Below are 22,097 nucleotides of genomic sequence, written 5' to 3'. Positions count from 1 at the left end.
GATTGTGGATGGGGGGAGTTGTGCAAATGTGGCAAGCACAAGAGTAGTAGACAAACTTGGATTGCCTACCATCTCTCATGCCAAGCCCTACAAGTTACAATGGTTGAGTGAGGTGGGTGAGATAGTGGTGAACAAACAAGTCCTCATTACATTTTCCATTGGCAAATATAAAGATGAGGTCTTGTGTGATGTTGTTCCAATGAAAGCTACTCATATCCTTTTAGGTAGGCCATGGCAATTTGATAGAAAAATTTTCCATGATGGCTTTACCAACAAAATTTCTTTTAACTTCCATGGACACAAAGTCATTCTCAAGTCTCTCTCTCCAAAGGAGGTACATGAGGACCAAGTCAAAATGAGAGAAAAGAGAGAGAAAGAAAAAGAAATTAAAAATTCCAAGAGAAGCCTTCTCATATCTTTCCAACAAGTTCAAAAGGTAATAGTTACTCACAAGCCTATTTTTTTAGCTATTCCTAGACCTATTGAATATGAGTCGGCTAAGGATAGTCCCACATGTTTGGACCATTTGGTAAAGGAATATGAAGATGTGTTTCAAGATCCTCCTAAAGGCTTACCACCTCTAAGAGGGATTGAACACCAAATAGACTTCATGCCCGGGGTTTCTTTACCAAATCGCCCTGTATATAGGACCAATCCCCAAGAGACCAAAGAAATTCAAAGACAAGTTGAGGATTTATTAGCTAAGGGGTGGGTACAAGATAGCATGAGCCCATGTGCTATGCCTGTCATACTTGTCCCTAAAAAGGATGGGACATGGAGGATGTGTACGGATTGTCGCGCTATAAATAACATCACCATCAAATATAGGCATCCCATTCCTAGGTTAGATGACTTGTTGGATGAATTACATGGGTCTAAAATATTTTCCAAAATTGATCTTAAGAGTGGTTACAATCAAATTCGAATTAAACATGGTGATGAATGGAAAACCGCTTTTAAGACCAAATTTGGTTTATATGAGTGGTTGGTCATGCCTTTTGGCTTGACTAATGCTCCTAGTACCTTCATGCGACTCATGCATCATGTTTTAAGAGCATTCATTGGCAAGTTTGTTGTGGTTTACTTTGATGATATTCTTATATATAGCTTATCCTTAGAAGATCATGAGTCCCATGTTAGACAAGTTCTAGAAACCCTTAGGAAGGAGAAATTGTATGCTAACCATGCTAAATGTTTCTTTGCATTAGATCATATAGACTTCCTAGGGTTTGTGGTTAGTCATAAAGGGGTGCATGTAGATCAAACCAAAGTTGCAGCAATTCAACATTGGCCTACACCCACCAATGTCAATGAAGTACGAAGCTTTCATGGACTTGCTAGTTTTTATAGGCGGTTTGTGAAAGACTTTAGTACAATTGTCGCACCTTTAACTGCCATAGTAAAGAAGGATATGGTTTTTAAGTGGGGACAAGAGCAAGAAAACGCTTTTCAAACTTTGAAGGATAAATTAACTAAAGCCCCCATTTTAGTCCTTCCTAACTTTGCTAAGACATTTGAAATAGAGTGTGATGCCTCTAATATAGGCATTGGGGTCGTCCTCCTTCAAGAAGGACACCCCATCGCTCATTTTAGTGAGAAACTCAAAGGGAGTCATCTCAATTACTCCACTTATGATAATGAACTTTATGCTCTTGTTAGAGCTTTGCAAAATTGGCAACATTATCTTTTTCCAAAGGAATTTGTGATTCATAGTGATCATGAGTCCCTTAAATATTTGAAAAGCCAAAGCAAGCTTAATAAGAGACATGCTAAGTGGGTGGAGTTTATTGAGCAATTTCCTTATGTGATCAAACATAAACAAGGTAAAATTAATGTGGTGGCCGATGCTCTTTCACGAAGATATACCTTGTTAAATGTTTTAAATGTTCAATATTTAGGTTTTGATCACATAAGGGAACTTTATCATGATGACTTAGATTTCTCTCTAATCTATCAAGAGTGTTCCAAGGGAGGTCACAAAGACTTTTTCTTACATAATGGTTTTCTTTTCAAAGGAAAAAGACTTTGTGTTCCCCAAGGATCCATTAGACAATCTCTTGTTAGAGAGGCTCATGAGGGTGGGCTTATGGGACATTTTGGGGTAGCTAAGACCTTAGAAACATTGCATGAACATTTCTTTTGGCCTCACATGCGCAAATCCGTACATACCTTTTGTGATAGATGTATAGCATGTAGGAAGGCTAAATCTAAGGTCCAACCCCATGGTTTATATACCCCTCTTCATATCCCTACAATGCCTTGGGTTGATATTTCTATGGATTTTATCTTAGGATTACCCAAGACATCGAAGGGTAAGGATTCCATCTTTGTGGTAGTGGACCGACCGTTTTTCTAAAATGGCTCATTTGATTCCATGCCACAAAGTGGATGATGCATGCCATATTGCAAATCTCTTCTTCAAGGATGTTGTTCGTTTGCATGGACTTCCTAGAAGTATAGTATCTGATAGGGATTCTAAGTTCTTAAGTCACTTTTGGCGGACCTTATGGGGGAAACTTGGCACCAAACTTCTGTTTTCTACTACCTGCCACCCCCAAACTGATGGTCAAACCGAAGTGGTTAATAGAACTTTGGGTCAATTATTGAGGTGCTTTATTTCCGGGAATCCAAGGGCTTGGGAGGATTTACTACCTCATGTTGAATTTGCCTATAATAGAGTAGTGAATTCCACCACTAACCATTCTCCTTTTGAGGTTGTTTATGGGTTTAATCCCCTCACACCTCTAGATCTTCTTCCCATTCCTGTACTTGATGAGGTTCTATGCAAAGACGGTTTTGAAAAGGCATCTTTTGTTAAAGATTTGCATAACCGCATCAAGTTACAAATTGAGAAGAAAGTTGGTAAGTATGCTGACACTGCCAACCAAAGGAGAAAGGCATTAATCTTTGAGCCCGGTGATTGGGTTTGGCTTCATTTGAGAAATGATAGATTTCCTTCTCTAAGGAAGTCCAAACTTATGCCTCATGGTGATGGCCCTTTCCAAGTCATCAAGAGGATTAATGATAATGCCTATGAGTTAGATATGCCCTCTACTTATCTTGGTAGTAATTCTTTCAATGTTACTAATCTTACTCCTTTTGCTGCAGGTTTCCCAAATTCGTGGACGAATTCTCTCCAACCCGGGGAGTATGATGGAAACCAAGTAGAGGATGCTCAAACCCATGAAGCCCAAGCCCAACAAGGGGCCCAAGCCCATCAAGGGGTCCAAGCCCAACAAAAGGCCCAAGCCCAACGAATTACTAGGAGCATGGCAAGAGCTTTGGGACAAGAGTATAATAAAATGGCTCTCCTTATTTCTTTTGTAGAATAGGGGTGTGGATGTAATAAAAAAGGTGTAAGTAGTAAGGGAGTCTAGGGGGGAGTGTAGATAGGAGCTTAGGAGGTGCCAAACTAGGAAGGAAAGTCACACTTCCTTCATTGTCTAGATTGGCGCCGAATTTCATTGCATTTGTGGGCCATTTAGCTTGCATTTTCAGCACCTCATAGGCTATAAATAAGGTGCTCCTCTTTGTATTTTTTGAGATTGGAATTTTATAGTAGAGAGACTATACTCAAATTTGGAGAGAATTTGTGAGTTTTGAGTCTTCTTCTTCTTTGCCTTATCTTGTGAGCTATGGTGAGCTTCAAGTGGTGGCACTCCATCACTTATCTTGGTTCAAGGTTCCAAGTGGCGTGAATGGCTTCTTCCAATTCTCAAAATCCAGCAAGCATCTTCCTATAAGTGTTCTTCTTCCTTTTCTTCAATTTTTCCATTCGGTAGTTTTAATTCCTAGTGTTTTCCTTCATTTTCTACCGTTTACATTTACTTTTCCAGCTTTGTTCTTTGTTTTTTTTCGGTTCAGTAGCTAGCTTTTCAATTCTGTCCAGTTTTTAATTATTGTTCTTCATTCCTTGTGTTTTGATTCCATTTGACAATACATGGACTTCCATATGAGTCTTGGTTGGTGCTAAGTTTTGGTGAGTTCTTGAATTAGAACATTGATCCAATTCTAAAGTAAAGTGTCTTGCAAATCCAGCTCAAGTTGCTCCTAAGAATGTCAAGAATCATGTGTTCTTGTAGTTACATTCACATCAAAAGTTAAAGCCAGACTTAGTGCGTGGAAAGGGAAATGTCTATCGTTTGCCAGTAGGTTATGTTTGATTAAGTCGGTTTTAACTTCTATACCCCTGTTTTATCTATCTTTTTATAAAGCACCAAAGTCAGTCTGTGATAAGATTTCTAGTATTCAAAGGAGGTTTCTTTGGGCGTGGGGCAATGATAGTAAATATATAGCCTGGGTTCGGTGGGAAAATGTATGCAAATCAAAGAAGGAAGGGGGGTTGGGGGTTAAGGATATACAAAATTTCAATCGGGCTTTGTTAGCAAAATGGAAGTGGAGGATGATGAGTGAAGAAAAAGGGAAATGGAAAGAGATCTTGGTATCTAAGTACGGTAATGGTACGACAAGTTCTCAAGGCTGTGGTAAGAATCATTCATGGTGGTGGAGTGATCTTCGTAAGGTTTGTGAAGAAGGAGAAGGTGAGGGTTGGTTCCGTAACCATGTCTCATGGAAAGTGGGAAAGGGGGATAAAATCATGTTTTGGGAAGATACATGGTTGGACAATAATAAGTTTAAAGCTTTGTTTCCTAGATTGTACACCATATCCTTAGAGCAAGGAAAATTGGTGGGAGAGGTAGGCTCGTGGGGCGAGTTAGGCTGGTCTTGGAGGTTAGGGTGGAGAAGGGCTAGATTTGAGTGGGAAAATTCTGTAGAGGAAGAAATGATGAACCTCATTACAAGGAAGACTTTGAACAAAGATTCCGAGGATACTATTGAATGGAGTGGGGATCCCAAAGGTGTTTTCTCTGTCAAATTTGCATACCTTACTTTGTGTAATTATTCCAATGGCAGCTTGCATAATGTTTTTTCGTTGTTGTGGCAAGTCAAAGCGGTACCCAAAGATTTATGTACGACATGGAGGGCTCTAATTGGGAGGTTACCAACGTATGATAATCTCATAAGGAGAGCTATAGTTGTCAATTCCCCTCTATGTGTTTTTTGTAGGGTAGCTGATGAATCAGCTCAACATATTTTTATGACGTGTCTGGTTGCACAACGGATATGGGGTCTTTGTCTAAGGTGGATGGGTATTGTGTCTGTTCAGCATAAGGATCTCTTAATTCATTTTGAGAGTTTCCATTTAATTCACTTAAATAATAAGCAGAATCAAGTCTGGAAGGGGCTCTGGGTAGCAATCATTAGAAGCATATGGGATCAGAGAAATTTAATTGTGTTCAAACAAGGGATACCGGATGCTGAAGAAGTATTCCATTCAGCTCAATTGGCCACGTGGTTATACTTGAAGCTTGGTGCGGGTTCGTTTACCTTTTCCTACTCAGATTGGATTCTTAATCCAAGCATTTGTCTGCAAAGCTGCTGATACGAAGGTAGTGTGTTAGCTGAATGGTTGGCAGGTGCGGTGGAAAGGATGTCAAAAGTTACAGGGTTCAGGTTTAAAGAGAAGTAGGGGGAAGCAGGGTGGATTATGAGTTATTCTTGTGTTGCTGCAGTAAAGGAATTGGTAATTCTGGTTGGAGTAATTTTTGCTTGCAGTTTTTCCGGTGGACGTGAGGATAGGAAATCAGGTGCCACTGGTTCAAAGTAGGAGCTGGCTCAAGGTGCTGCAGCAAGGTTGTTTTGGTGCGAGGTGGATTCCAGGAACTCTGTTGCAGTAGTTGGGGTGACAAGCCGTGTGGAGGTGTAGATGGAGGTGTAGATGGGAGCGTGAAGAAGCTGATCTGTGATAGACAATGCTCATTGGCCGTCCAGATTTATCCATATTAAGGGACATACAAGAAACTTGTGCTGCAGGTAGCATATGAAGACACGTAACAAAAGAGGCTAGGTGGTCAAGATTTGGGTTTCTCTGAAGATGTGGTTAAATAGGTAATGTGGGGTCATCTGAAGTATATAGGAAAGTAAAGCTAGGATCTGTTTGTTCTGCTACATCACTAGAATGTATATTTACCCTTATCTTGAACTACTTGGTTTTTGTATATGGGTTGGGGTACCCCTGAAGTACCCCTTTTATTCTATTTTATTCTTTGCTGACCAAAAAAAAACATGATCAACTTATACTAGTTTACTCAACCCTGAGCTACCACTGGGTTTCCACTGGCAATCAATCACATATTACACACACTCAAAGCCAAAAAGAGGTGATCTTGAAACCACTAGAGCACTCACCCTCTTTGCCTTTCACACAACCTTACTCACAAAACCCTTTGATCTTACAGGTTTACACACCTTTTACAATTTTAGAAAAGAACAATTACAAGAATCAGAAAGGAACAAATTACACTTGGTAATTCAGGAATCACAGAGCTCCTAAGATCAGATCTTGAACCAATGGACAACTACTTAGCAATCTTCCAAAACTTTGATTTGAATCTCTTCTCAAAAACAATTTCAATCTCACTTTCTATATTTTTTTTAATAAAAAGAGAAATCATATTTATAGCTCTTAAAACTAGCAATTCTAAGCAGTCAATCATGAGCCAAAACAGTTTTAATTCAAATGAAAACAAATTTAACAGGTTTTTGGAAAGCTGTTAGGAAATGTGACAATCAACCGGTTGAAATTTTGTTTTAACCGGTTGAAATTTTTTTTTAACCGGTTGAATTGGTTATGACAGTTAGTCAACCAAGTTAAAAACAGTTTTGAAAACCTTCAATCAAGCTAAGTGTAAAACAACCGATTATATCGTGATTTCAATCGGTTGTTTTTTTCTTTGCTTAGAAAAACATTTTTCTCTTTTAAAACATATTGATCTAGCTTGTGCAAAGGACTAGGAATGATCTTTACAAGAATTCTAAACACCCTAGAACTAAGCTCCAACCAAAAGCAGCAAATGATGCAAACCAAGATAACAAGAAGATGACCAAGGATGCACACTATGAAAGGTCATCTCAATATTCAAGTGAAGACTCACCAGAGGAAGAAATGGACAAAGACCAGAGCATCTCAAGTTCTTCCTTTTGGTCTTCTTATAAGATACAAATATCACTACAAAAAATAATGTATATTGTGGCGGTTATTTTTGTATAAATTGGCATTTATAACCGCAACAATATACGCGTGTGGCGGTTTCTCAAACTGCCATAGAACTGACCGCCACAAAGTTTAATGTGGGGGTTTCACGCTACCCTCCGCAACACCCGCCACTTTAACACTATGTTTAAAGTAGCGTTTTTTATATGTAAATAGTGTCAGTTATAACTGTCGCAATTTAATTCATTGAAAAAGATTGCAGCGTCATTATGTAGGGTATAATGTGTCGTTTTTAACTGTCATAATTTTAATTCTAAATAAATAAAATTTAACCCTCATTTTTTATAATCTATTTTATAATCTGGTTTGCACAATTAAACTAAACATAATATATTTTCATAATAAAAAAAATATACTAATAATATGAAATAATGTATTAAAGTTATAAGCATCCATTTATTTCATTGAAAAGTAAAGCACACATAATATTGTTTAAAAGTTTATACATAATTGAAAATTAAAACACATAATTGTTCAAAAGTTCATACATCCTAATCAAGTTTAAAATTAAAACACACATCCCTAATCAGTTTTGCTTCCAGCACTTGATCAAGAAGAGGTTTTTGTTCAGAAGCAGGAAGAGTAGTTGCACTATTCCAAAGCTTTCTCCATAAAATTCCATGTTTAGACATTCTCTTTGAAAGCTTCCCTTGTGGAGGCCAACTATCTTTTGACTTTTTAATGTCAAGAGAACTGGATGATGATGATTTACTTTGCTCAGGGTAATCACACTCTTCGCAATCCCCAGGTGAATGCCACCGAATAAAATCTTCAAAGATAGCATCTGGATTTGCCGCCTTAAATGCTGACATATCTAGTAACAAAGCGATTATTTATCTGCCAGATCATGTATCCTTATATTGAAGAATTTTTGCATAAAAAACTTCATTATATACACATACAATTCCATTTGGATCAGAGTAAACTGAACTAGCGGTTCCAAGCATCTTAAAACTCAATTTTATGGGATTGAGTTAGATCCAAACCTAGATTCTAAGAGTATGGTATTATGAACTGATAAGTGTCTAATTTCATTAATATTTCATATTAAAAAATAGGTACTTATGAGGATTTATTGCTAATTTACAGATAAAATAATCCCTAATTTATGAATTTATACATTTATACATTTTTTTATGAGTTTTATTTGAATAAGAGCATTTTATTCCCAAATTTAGTGCTAGTTGCAGATTTTTAGGGAGAATTGAAGATTTGGAGTAAAGGAGAATAATTTGAGCTAAAAAGAGAAAGTTGGAAGGTCCCATAATAGAAAAAGATGTAGAGAAAGATTGGATCTTTTTATGTTTTATCACTTAGCCCATTAGCGTGATACAAGAAGTGACCTAACCCTAGAAAACTAGGATAAATAGGGGGCTAGAGGCTCAACCCTAATGTGCAAGATTGAGAAGAAAACACCATAGAGTGAATTGTAACCAAATTGGGAGAATGGAAAGTGCTAGAAGTATGCATGGCTAATTCTACCTTTTGGGATTGGAAGTAATCTGCTCGAGTTCTTATGTATTGAGGTGATATCTTATATTAAAATATTCAGTTCTTGATTGATTATTGGTATTGTTGTTTTACTTTTAATTTTCCGTGACAATTGAGAATCTTAAATCTGACTAAAAGGTATTTTTAAGGTTTTAACCTAAACAACAATACTTAACATCTTTGAAGGCTAGACATAGACTTGAAATGTTAATTCCCATTAATGTCCGAGTGTGATTATAAGTTGTTTTTATAAATATGCGAGAAATTGATATTTAGGAAACATTTGTTTGCAGAAGAAGTAATCAAGGAAGTCAATCAAACAAGGTAATTGAAACTGTTTGCAGAAAATCAATCGGTTGAAACTTCGTTTTAACCGGTTGTTTATGGCAGCAGAAATAACAAAATCAAATCAAACAGTTTATAAGGAGTGAGAGAGAGAAAGATTACACAACCAACTTATACTGGTTCACTCAATCCTGAGCTACATCTAGTCCCAGAACAACCATTGGGTTTCCACTAGCAATCAATCACATATTACACACACTCAAAGGCACAAAGAGGTGATCTTGAAACCAGAAGAGCACTCACCCTCTTTTCCTTTCACACAACCTTAGTCAGAACACCCTTTGACCTTACAGGTTTACACACGTTTTACAAGTTTAGAAAAGAACAATTACAAGAATCAGAAAGGAACAAATTACACTTGGTAATTCAGGAATCACAAAGTTCCTAAGATCAGATCTTGAACCAATGCACAACTACTTAGAAATCTTGCAAAACTTTGATTTGAATCTCTTCTCAAAAACAATTTCAATCTCACTTTATGTATATTTTTTATTACAAAGAGAAACCATATTTATAGCTCTTAAAACTAGTTGTTCTACGCAGTGAATCATGAGCCAAAAGAGTTTTAATTCAACTGAAAATAGATTTAACAAGTTTTTGAAAAGTTGTTAGGAAATGTGACAATCAACCGGTTGAAATGTCATTTTAACCGGTTGAATTGGTTATGACAGTTAGTCAACCAAGTCAAAAACAATTTTGAAAACCTTCAATCAAGCTAAGTGTAAAACAACCGATTATATCGTGATTTTAACCGGTTGTTTTTCTCTTTGCTTAGAAAAACATTTTTCTCTTTTAAAAAAAATTGATCAACCTTGTGCAAAGGACTAAGAATGATCTTTACTAGAATTCTAAACACCCTAGAACTAATCTTCAACCAAAAGCAGCAAAGCAACAACCCTTCAACACAGATTTGGATCATCAAAGCTTCCATGTTCTACACCTTGGTCTTTGCTCTTGAAAGCCATGGTTCTTAAATCAAAATACGAGTTTAAAATGGTTTATAGATCCTCATCTCTTTGGCTTGGAATTAAGTAGTTTTATTCTACTATACTTGATTATATTTCCTAAACTGTTGGTACATGTTTTTTTTATTAATTTTTGGAATGATAAATGGTGTTTTACTACTTCTTTAGCAAATATTATAGGGTTATCTAATGGTGCTAGCATTTCGCATACAGTCTCTTAGTTTTGGACAGGTTGTGATTGCAATATTCCCTTATCTTTAGAGCATATGCCTTATTTTTTTAATCATATGATGGTTAGGGAGGAACATAATATTCCTAATTGGATTCTAGATGAGTTTGGTCGTTCCACTCTTAAATCAGCTAGGACTTTTTTCTTGTTACCTGGAGTTCCCTGTGGTTGGGCAAAATTAATTTGGTTTTCATCTATTCCGCCTTCCAAAACTCTAGTACTCTAGAAAGTTTTTCATGGGCGGCTTCCTACAGATCAACATATTCAAAATAAAGGTTGGCATATTTTTTTCTATGTGTATGATTCGTGAAAAGCTTGAGGAATCTATTTAGAATTTATTTTTTGAATGTTCTAATGCTTTACATAAGTTAGGTTCGACAGATTTTTCTTACTTCTCATTTGTCTAATAATGATTATCTTCTTTCTTTTATTAAGAGTGATGGTAGTCCTTTGGTTAAATTGATTAAGTTTATTGTGATAACCTTTTCTATTTGGATGATATGGCGTATGAGGAATTATGCTAGATTTCAGGATAAGATTGAGGTTTTTAGGGCTATGTCGGTAATTAAAGATTTAACTTGTCTAGTGGGAAATTCTTCTAAAGCTTCAATGAAGAATGATATGTTAGTTTTCAACATAATTAAGTGTTTTGGTATTAATACTCGTACGGGTAAATTTCTTCGTCCTCTTCCTATTAGATGGGAGTTCCCTTCACCTTGATAGGTTAAAATTAACACCGATGGTGCTGTTATGGGGTGTCCTGATCTTACTACTTGTGGAGGTATTTTTCATGGGAATGGGGGAATTTATTTGTGCTTTCTCTGCGTTTCTTGAAGTTCAGACTGCTATCGAGGAAGCTCAAAAGATGGGACTTACTATAATGTCTGACTTGAATGTGATTTTGACTTGGTTTGTGCTACGTTTACTGCTAGGACTAATGTTTTGTGGATGCTTTGTATTCGATACTTGTCTTAATTACTATTAATACTATTAATAATATTAATAGTATTAATAATATTATTTGTTATTTTTTAATAAGTTACATATAGATATAATCCATACGTAACAATTTTTTTTAATTAAATTTTTAATAAATTATATATGGATATAATTTGCTTGTAACATCTTTAGTTATTTTTTAATTAAATTTGAAATAAGTTACATACGAATTTAATTCATATGTAACATTTTTTTAATTAAATTTTTAATACATTATATACGGATATAATTCGTATGTAACACTTTTTATTATTTTTTAATTAAATTTGAAATAAATTACATACAAATAATTTTTTTTTTGAATTAAATTTTAAATATCTTACATACGGATTAGAATCCGTATGTATTGTTCACTTTACATACTTATTTTTTCCGTATTTAATAATTGGTATGTAATTCTAGATTTTCTTATAGTGGTTGGAGCATCCCTGAAATGCTTCATTTAATTTAATTTATTAGTCGCTGATAAAAAAAAATGTTTCTCGTTTGCCACATGACTCAGCCAGCGTGATCTAACTCTTTTGACTTTGCTGTTCACATTCATCATATTACTCACACACTTTATAATTTTTTTTCTTTAATTTTTTTACTTTCCACTATCTTTCTTTTAACCCAACCCAACTTATATTTACTCTCTTTTTTGTCAAATTAATTTGTTTCCTCACCCAATGTACCACCAGTTTGTCTAGTCGTTAGCACCTTGACGACACCATATCGACACTTTTCACACGAGACCCGCGAGAGACCTTAAAAAGCCATTAGTCAGTAAAACACCAAATTATCCACAAAAACATTATTAGAACGCGATTGAGCTCCTTTTGGGTCCAACATGTACATCCACACCATCAAAGGTCCAAGTTAGGTATAAATAGGGAAGCACCCCAAAGCTAAAGGTAATTGTTCTTGTATAAAAAGGGACACAGAGAACTTCTACGTACTGATATGTGCTTCGGTCGGTCGATGAGTCTTTCTCATTATACTGAACGAGTCAAATTGCTTCACTTTTTCTTCCTCTGCTCTCACTCTTTTACTTCAGTCAAGCTCTCCTTTTCTTCATGGGCTCTCGGTCAAGAGGGCACCTACAAAAGGTGCTTTGCACTCAAGTAAGTAATCGGTGTAATTAATGTGTGATAATGACGTACATTTTTCTCGAAAGTTGTGACTATTTATATGTTTATCATGACCCATTATTATTCATCCGGGTTAGGGTTTGGATCATGATTAAGAACGCATTACCTAGTATTTACGTACTACTTAAACTCGTTAAACTTCTTCTGATATTAATGCATTTTGAGCATGTCGATCGGCCAGAACTGAGTACCACAACTTCTAAACTTCATATGGTTCCAATCAATACAATAATTTAAAATCTAATCTAAAATCTAATTTAATCTAAATCTAATCACCATACATTATGTCCTAAAACTTAAGAGCCAAAACCAAAAAATAAAAAAACCGAAAGACCAAATAATCGAATAAGCAATAGTCCAAAGGCAGACAAAGGAAGAAAACACTAGTGTGGGCTTGGTATTATTAACATCAAACTTTTTAATTTGTCTTTGTTAAGAAAATGGATTTGGCGGTTGGGTTCTAATAAGGGTGGTTTGTGAAAGGAGGTTTTAGAGTTTAAATATGGAGGTTGGAGAAGCTTGAAAAAGGGTGGATCAAACAACAAAGGTTCCCTCTGGTGGAGAGATTTGAAGGCGATTTGGAAGTTGGAGGACTGGGGCAGGAGTTTTGAAGACCGTTTTGTTTGGGAAGTTGGAAATGGACAGTCTATTAAGTTCTGAGAGGACATATGGGTGGGTAATGAAGCCTTAAAGAGTAAATTTCCAAGGCTTTTATCCCTTAGTGTTTCTAAAGAAGTTTCGTTGGATTGTTGTAGGACTCGGGTTAACAATGGGTGTGAGTGGAATTTGGTTTGGAGAATGAGTCCTTTTGTCTAGGAGAAGAAGCAGGTCGATTAGCTTTTTGGAAGTGGTACAAGACTTTGTGCTTGATTTGGATAAAGTTGATAAGTGGACCTGGAAAGAAGTTGCAAATTTTGAGTTTTCGATTAAGCCGGCCTACGTTTTCCTAAAAGGAGATTCTGAAGGGGAGCATCGACATTTCTTTAAGGATTTTTGGAGGATTAAAGCTTTTCTTTCGGCTCATCTTGTTGCTTGGAGGGTATTGTAAAACAAGATCGCAACCAAAGTAAATTTGGCCAGACATGGGATTGTGATTGAAGATATCACGTGTAGGTTGTGCGGGTAAAAGGAGGAGAATTTTCTTCATCTTTTTTTCGGTTGTCGTTTCGCTTGGTTAGTGTGGAGTCTCTGTTACGTGTAGTTAGGGTTGAAGTTGGTTGATTCTTTTAATCCTCATTCCATTTTCTACAGTTTAACCTAAGTAATGCACCTAATTATGTCAATTTAGTCTTGGGGAATGTCTGGATTGAGGTAGTTAGTGAAATCTGGCATGTTAGGAACAAGGTCGTCTTTAAAGGTGGAGTAGCGGATCATTCAGAGGCTTTTTCTTTGGCTCAATTGAAGGTTTGAGATTGAATCTCTTCTAAAATTCCATCTGCTTGTTTTTCTTATTCTGATTGGTGTTTTGAACCTTTGGTTTGCCTACACTCGATTTAGTTTTAGTTTTAGCTTGTTGGTTTATGGTTTTAGGGAATCTTAGTAGAGTAGTTTGGTAGGGTTTAGAGTTCTTTAATTGATTTTCTGATAGCTAACTATTTTTGGTAAGTTGTATAAAGGTTGGTTCACCCTAAAGTATTCCATATTTATTTATTGATTATTGTTGATAAAAAAAAAAGAATTCGGCTTGTAAGAAGACCCAAAGTTCTTCCTTCAATTATTTACATATCTCTTTAACGCTATACAAAGAATGAGAAAGATCAGAAGAGGATTTGGACTATTCGTATTGTCAGATCTAAATACAGAATATTCTGATCTGTTGAGCATTTGATTGTAAATTTTAGCCAGTCTCTTTTACTATCAACTAATGAAAAAGTAACTTTTTCTAAAGAGATAAAATTAAATTCATGTTTTTTGCAAGTTGAAGGTTATTATTGTGGGGTAAGTTTATAAAAGAATATGAATATATTACCATTACGAGTAAAAACCTTACAAGAATATATAAAAAATGTTTCCAGGTGTTTAGTTTGCCGTAAATTTAGAATAAAATACTTTTAACTTTAAGTTAGAATAAAATACAACCAATCAAAATATAAGTTTTAAAATATTTACCTAAAACAAATCAACAAACTTATCATGCAATTATTATCTGTTTGAATGATTTTCTCTATAAAAGTTTCTGGAAGAGAACAAAATGAGACCAGTATATGTAATACAAGTATTTTCTTAAAAAAATTGTTTCATAATTTGAATTTAGTTAGTGAACATAAAAATGTAGGGTTTGTAATTAATTTTCTTCTTATTTTTTGTCTTAAAAATGTAGGGAGAAATTTTTCAAAATATAAGTCATAAATATTTATCAACGACTTCCTTGTATTATTACTTTGTCATCCTAAAGTTGACCAGTATGTATATATGTATATACTATGCTTCAAACATATTTTTATATAAAAATCCATACCTAATTCTTTCATTAAAATAAAAGGAATATACGCAGAACCAGTTGACAGTTGATACATTCAAAAAAGTTACACACGTAATTTGCAAGATTAATATAGCCACCAAAACAACTCAACAGCATGAGGTGAAATTTCAAAGCACCTTCCCTGTCTCACTATATATATATGTATATGGCTACCCATCCTACGGTATCACCATTCAGACACAATCTCAATCCTCTGAATGTTCTTTTATTGATAATTCTATATCTTTCAGTTCCTTTTTCTTCACCAATAGGTTCTTCTGGTAGCTGAGACCTCGGTGGTATTGGTAAGGTTTTGTGTTTGCGTGGAGAATAATGGGGTTGAAAGCAGTTTTGGTTTGGTGCATATGGTTGGGGCTGATACAATATTCAGTTGGAGGAAGGGTGAGGCACTACAGGTTTGATGTGGAGTACATGATGAGAAAGCCAGATTGTTTGGAACACGTTGTGATGGGAATCAATGGGCAGTTTCCAGGGCCAACTATTAGGGCTGAAGTTGGTGACACTCTTCACATTGCTCTCACCAACAAGCTTTTCACTGAGGGAACTGTTATTCACTGGCATGGAATCAGACAGGTTCTTTTCTTTTCTTTTCTTTTTTACTCTCTTTTATGCATCATAATCTCAACAAATCTCAAACTTATGGCCTTTAACTATGCCTAGTTCTCAACAAAACTGCCTTATTAATTCTAGATTTTGGTTATGCAGGTTGGAACTCCTTGGGCAGATGGAACTGCTGCTATCTCACAGTGTGCTATAAATCCAGGAGAAACTTTTCACTACAGGTTTATAGTTGAGAGGGTAATTACATTTCTCTACTTGTTGTAACTAAGAAAAACACATGCTTCTATATTATCCATTTGTACATTGATAGAGAGTAACAGAAGGGAAAACCAATAAATACAAACTCAGGAACTAAGCTGTCAAAGAAGGAATTATATGATGCAAATTCTGATAAACATTTTAAAAGTTTTATAACCAAGCAAGGTGTGTGGATACACAGTACCATATATAGAAAAAGAGTAAACCAGAAAGTTTTTCACTGTATTTAATAGTAGTATCTCTGACTGTTTTTGAAGACAGATTATTTATTGGGTTATCATATCATCAAAAGAATGGTGATAATCTAGGTGCTGAATGTATTTTATTTTTTCCATTCAACTGCTTAGATATCGTATGTCCTAATCCTTTGAATTTTCAGCCCAAAGTTATGGTTGGTGGAGGAAAATGAAAGTTAGGAATATCTGGCCATAAGTTTCAAAGCTGTCTAGGTTGGAGTCAATGAATAAAAATATATATATAAAAAACCTTACAAATCTGTTACTATAAAAGTTTTGGTTGAAAAATGTGTCATCATTTCTAATAATTTTGGAGATATTTTATATAATATTATATTAATTTTATGGGTGTTAATTTATATGGTGCAGCCTGGAACATATTTTTATCACGGACACCATGGAATGCAAAGATCAGCAGGGTTGTATGGTTCACTGATAGTAGATTTGCCAAAGGGACAAAAAGAAGCATTTCATTATGATGGTGAGTTCAACCTCCTTCTCAGTGATTTCTGGCACACCAGTTCACATGAACAAGAAGTTGGTCTCTCTTCCATACCATTAAAATGGATTGGTGAACCTCAGGTAATAACTTCATTAGATTAATAGAAGGAACATTTTATTCTATTTTTTTTGCAAATTTTTTATCAGTAAAATAATAAATAAATGTGATGAATTTTGGGAATGTTATACCAAGATTATTATTTCAACCTAACCTCCTAAAAAAGTCCAAAGCATATATATAATCCAAATATGTGTAGACATTTTAAAACTTACCTCTTTGCAAAACTATAGCCTGTTGACATAAGACCGACAACTGGTCATCAATAGTTCTAATCAAGCATAAACCTGAAAAAAAAATTTCTACCTTTTGCATATCTTATATAAATTGTTATAAGTTATATAGTAATAAAAAAATAATAAAAATAATAATAACACTTTAGATCTATTAAGTATTACAATTATAGTATTTTTAATCTCTTAGATTTTATTTTAATGAATTCTCTATATCTAGTAATCTAATGATTTTAATTACCCTGACAATAATCTCATGATGTAATAATGACTTATAACATTAATGAAAATGACACATTTAGATACTTATACATTCCATTCACATTGTTACGCTTAAAATCTTAAATAAAATCTTAAATAGCGGATTTATTATATTAAAAATATTTAATTAACACAATTGAAAATATAAAACTCTAAAATCTTGCTATTAAACAAATGCAATTAAATAAAAGAAAAGGCTTATATTATGCCATGAAGCAATTGAAATAACCATGTCAACTTTTCCTCCGCGTATGACAAAAAAAGAAATGATGATTGTGATTTAAAGGTATCAGAACCAAATCAAAACATCATATCAAATTCCCAAAGTAATCTTGAAAAAAGATGCACATGTGACCCATTTGGTTAAAGTAGGGTTGGATTTTTATAATATGGCATCTTTTTGAATCCTCCACAACCTACCCTATCTTCTTTTTCTTTTTCTCTTCCCTTTCCAAAACATATTTCAAGACAATGTAGTTTCACATTACTTTAAAAATTATTATTTAATTTCAGACTGTTCCACATACATATAATGTGCAATTTAATAGTGCATTAGTAGTAGCTTTTTTATTCACTCAAAAGGAAGAAAGAAAAGAAACATACAAAGAAAAAAAAGGAACCTACACATTCTAGAAACTGACTATTGATCAGTGGCATGTTTGGTTTTTGTAGCCATACTAATTTGAGTTATTAGTTTTTTTGAGAAAAGTTGTAGTCTGTAATGTTGATGCTTGTATCATCATATAAAATCAGGAATTTCCCTTTTGGGGTAGAATAGATTTTTTGTGAAAGAGGATATTTTTTTTATCTTTTTCGAAGAATATAACTGTCTATTTTTATATGCGGTTAGAGTATTTTTCAAATACTCTAAATAATTTAATTCATTGTGATAAAAAAATTCTAAGATCTAATTCTCACTCTTTACTAAAAAATTCACCATTTCAGAGTCTGCTGATCAATGGAAGGGGACAATTCAATTGTTCTCTGGCAGCTAAATTCATAAACACCACTCTTCCCGAGTGCCAATTTAAAGGTGGTGAAGAATGTGCACCTCAAATTCTTCATGTAGAGCCAAACAAGACCTACAGGATTAGGGTTGCCAGCACCACTTCCCTTGCTGCACTCAACTTAGCCATTTCGGTGAGTTCTATATTTATGAAGAATAGAATGATATGTTGACAACATGTTCAGTATACAATATTTAATTAATAATATAAAAAATATATTTTTTATTATTTCATATAAAAATTGAAATTTTAGATAAAAAAAAAGGATTGTTTACTATAATAATGTTAATGTATCATTTTTCTATATTTATTAACCTAGCTATATATATTGCATCTTATTTTTTTTTGGTTTTCTATTTTTAACTTTGAATCGTAAAAGTGTCATGCACATACATCTTAATTGGTGACCATCAGACGTTTGATGAGGTTAATTAGTATAAGATATTTTACATTATTCTCACTCAAACCAAAATGAGAAAAATGGAGAAACCCACAGTAATTCATCACATTATTACTAATTTTTTGGTTACTAATAATATAATAATTTAAGTGTTAGTTGGTGTTAAGGTAATAGAGACTTGACTCACGTATCATCATGGAAGTTGAAAATGGAAAACACGTAATAGAAAAAGATGGTTTTAATGGTGTACCTTTCATATATCACATTACAATAACATTATGAAATAGAAAATAATTTGTAGAAACCAAAGAACATTTTAAAAATTAAAAAAAATTTGGTTTCTAAATTAGTTTCTATTATTTTCTATTATTGTTAAATAGTTTCTAAATTGGTATCTAATTAGCATCCAAGGTTTTTCTACCAAATTTATAAACTAAATAATTGGTACTTAAAACCTTAGTTGCTAATTAGATATCAATTTAGAAACTATTTAACAATAATAGAAAACAATAGAAACTAATTTAGAAACTAATTTTTTTTTAGTTTCTAAAATGGTCTCTATTTTAGTTTCTATTGTAACTAATTATTTTGGTATCTAAAAATTGGTTTCTATTTCATGATTTTCTTGTAGTGTTATAAGAAAAAAAGTTTAATGTGAATGCATGACTTTTTTTGTGTACATCCAAAAAAAAGACCATTGTATTGGAATTTGAAGGAGTCTAATGGATTAGAAATTTATACTATAAATAATAGTTGCACATAATTAACACGTTAATTTTGTGTATATTTTTAGAAGAATTACAGATTCTATCATTTTTTAAAGTGGAAAAATATCAAATATATATAGTCAAATATATGAAGCATTTTTCCTATTCAAAAAAGTTCAACAACAGCAAGCTTTTGGGAATTTAATTTTATATAATACCAGTTATAAAAATTTATATTCACAATTGGTTAGAAGTTATGGATGACTATGATTTTTATGATAACTATAAAAAGTTATTCTGCAAATTAAAAGAAAATATAAAAAAGTATTACATACTCTGTACATAAACTATTGATTATTGTATTGTAAAAGTAGTGCCAAAAGAAAACACCTTAGAGAATAAAGTAAAATGGGAATAGTGGCAAGAAAGGAAAGTATTCTAGTGTTGAATTAAATAGATGTATAAAGGTAACTATGGGAGGTGTTAGAAAATAGTGGCAATTATTTGTCCTTCAAAGAATGGTCTGTATTTGGAAATTAGGGTTTTATGTATACCAATGGGACTCACTGAGTTGCTGTCGTACACACACTGGTAAAATATAATGACGTGTCGAAAATATAGGAAAATTTAGGAGAATAAAAGCAAAAGTACATGTAATCATTAAGATTCCAAGGGTTTGCTAAAATATATATTAACAAGTACTTGTTTTTTTGAAGAAAAATATATACTACCAAGTTCTAGTAAATTTATTTTCTTAATATAATTCGAAGGTGTAACTAGTTAAAAAATTCTGTAAGAAAATAAGTGAATATAAATTAATAAAAAGAATAAAGTAAACAGTGATTTCTTCATAAATATTCTGAAACAAACTAATTGTGTTTCTTCCTTTTATAACATACAATATATATTTCATACACTCTAATTAACAGAAAACTAGTTTACAAAATTCCTCAAAGAGAAAGCAAATCAATTCTCAAAAGTCTTTTGACATATTGGCGAATGAATTCTCACTTTATTATACAATTGGTGCCATCATAAATTTCACTTTTATGAATCAACTAACAGTCCCACCAAATTTCTTTATGTTGTAGAATCACAAACTTGTTGTTGTGGAAGCTGATGGAAACTATGTTACACCATTTGTGATTGATGATATGGATATTTACTCTGGTGAGACCTACTCAGTTCTCCTTCGCACAGATCAAGATCCAAAGAAAAATTATTGGCTTTCAATTGGGGTTAGAGGAAGAAAACCTAACACCACACAAGGTCTAACCATTCTAAACTACAAGACAATTTCTGCATCAGTTTTTCCAACTTCTCCACCACCCCTCACACCCCTTTGGAATGATTTTGAACGTAGCAAAGCATTCACCAAGAAAATCATTGCCAAGATGGGAACCCCACAACCTCCAAAACGTTCTGATCGTACAATTTTCCTCCTCAACACCCAAAATCGCGTTGATGGGTTCACCAAATGGTCCATTAACAACGTGTCCCTAACATTGCCACCAACCCCTTACTTGGGCTCCATCAAGTTCAAACTAAACGATGCATTTGATCAAACACCTCCACCTGTGACCTTCCCTCAAGACTATGACATTTTCAACCCTCCTGTGAACCCTAACTCAACCATTGGCAATGGGGTGTACAAGTTCAACCTTAACGAGGTTGTTGATGTGATATTGCAAAATGCAAACCAATTGAGTGGAAATGGTAGTGAGATTCACCCTTGGCACTTGCATGGGCATGACTTTTGGGTTTTGGGGTATGGAGAAGGCAAATTCAAACAAGGTGATGAGAAGAAATTCAACTTGACACATGCACCATTGAGGAACACAGCAGTGATATTTCCATATGGTTGGACTGCATTGAGGTTTAAGGCAGATAACCCAGGAGTTTGGGCCTTCCATTGTCACATTGAACCACATTTGCACATGGGAATGGGTGTGATTTTTGCTGAGGGTGTTCACAAAGTTGGAAAAATCCCAAGAGAAGCCCTTACTTGTGGGCTTACCGGGAAGAAGCTAGTAGAAAATGGACACTAAACTAGCTACTTACATGTTTTTAACAGAGTCTGAATTTGTTAAGTATATTATTCCTTTGTTCCCTTTCCAAATTCTTGTAGATTTTGATATGCATTTTCTAAATCTCTCTTTCTTTAATCTATATTTATTTTTTACAGAAACTTTTGTAAGTCGTTCTTTATTTAAAAACAAAATTATCGGTAAGAAAATATTTTATACAAAGTTCTTAGATGCTTCAAACTATATACCTAAGATATATTTATGTACAATGATTATTTAATAATTATGTACTTTGGACACAAACACTTAACCATTTTTTAACAGCAATAACTAATAATAAAATTAAAGCAATAATTAATAATAAAAATAAAGAATGAGGGCTTGCATTAGGGATGCTCTAACTAGTTTTTTTATGGTAATAAAGAATTTAATAAATTAGAGTAATAGAATACTTCAATCCATATATATAAAAAAAAAAAGACTCCAAAACATATAATAATAACCTCAAAACTCTCCAAGATTCCTGTAGCTATGCCTTGACTCTCCAACTACAAATCAACAAAATATACACCTCTTTCCATAAACAGAAACTATGTTCTCAGCATAAATACATTGGCTAAGTAAATTATCTTTAAACACCTCAACCCACAACATTAATGCAATTACATATAAAAAAAAATCAGGTTTTCACAAGTAGTTTAACATTTATTTTCTACGCATAATTATACTTGGAGCATTACCACAACTTTAGTAAAAACATACAGAAAATAAAAAATGCATAATTACAACGAAAAACCTGTGATAGTACCGATTCCCTTCACATTTTTATGTCGGGTAACACTAAGAAAATATCCATTTTATAAACAAACAAAATAATATTTTAATTATATCTGAATTATTTTTTAATTTTAAATATTATTATATTATTATAATATAGTGTCAAGCATATGTTTTTACTGGTATCAAATAAATCTTTTTCTTTTATGTCAAACCTCAAAGGGTAACATGATACAACACCAAAATTCTACATGTAGGAGCAAAATCTGCAGAACCTTTCTGAAGACATATCTCAAACCCAATAAGAAAATGTACT

At 33.6% G+C, this 22,097-nt stretch overlaps 1 protein-coding gene across 1 annotated transcript; it reads left to right on the top strand.

Annotated features, from left to right (window-relative positions):
* The first annotated feature begins 14,851 nt into the window (after window positions 1–14,851).
* LOC137830987 (L-ascorbate oxidase-like) lies at window positions 14,852–21,127 on the top strand. The gene is made up of 5 exons (XM_068638441.1): window positions 14,852–15,328; window positions 15,461–15,553; window positions 16,180–16,392; window positions 17,809–18,003; window positions 20,069–21,127. Exons 1-5 carry the CDS (start codon window positions 15,068–15,070, stop codon window positions 21,023–21,025), a joined length of 1,719 nt encoding a protein of 572 aa, XP_068494542.1. The 5' UTR covers window positions 14,852–15,067; the 3' UTR covers window positions 21,026–21,127.
* The last annotated feature ends 970 nt before the right edge of the window (window positions 21,128–22,097 follow it).

This window comes from Phaseolus vulgaris, chromosome 6 (genome assembly GCF_000499845.2).
Source record: "Phaseolus vulgaris cultivar G19833 chromosome 6, P. vulgaris v2.0, whole genome shotgun sequence".
Taxonomy (NCBI): domain Eukaryota; kingdom Viridiplantae; phylum Streptophyta; class Magnoliopsida; order Fabales; family Fabaceae; genus Phaseolus; species Phaseolus vulgaris.
Note: the sequence above shows the minus strand (reverse complement) of the source record. Positions and strands in the feature narration are given on the sequence as shown.

Coding starts and splice junctions, on each gene's coding strand:
- LOC137830987 (XM_068638441.1), top strand. CDS start 15,068: ATGGGGTTGAAAGCAGTTTTGGTTTGGTGCATATGGTTGGGGCTGATA. Junction 15,554..16,179: donor ACAGGTTTATAGTTGAGAGG/GTAATTACATTT, acceptor TATATGGTGCAG/CCTGGAACATATTTTTATCA. Junction 16,393..17,808: donor AATGGATTGGTGAACCTCAG/GTAATAACTTCA, acceptor TCACCATTTCAG/AGTCTGCTGATCAATGGAAG.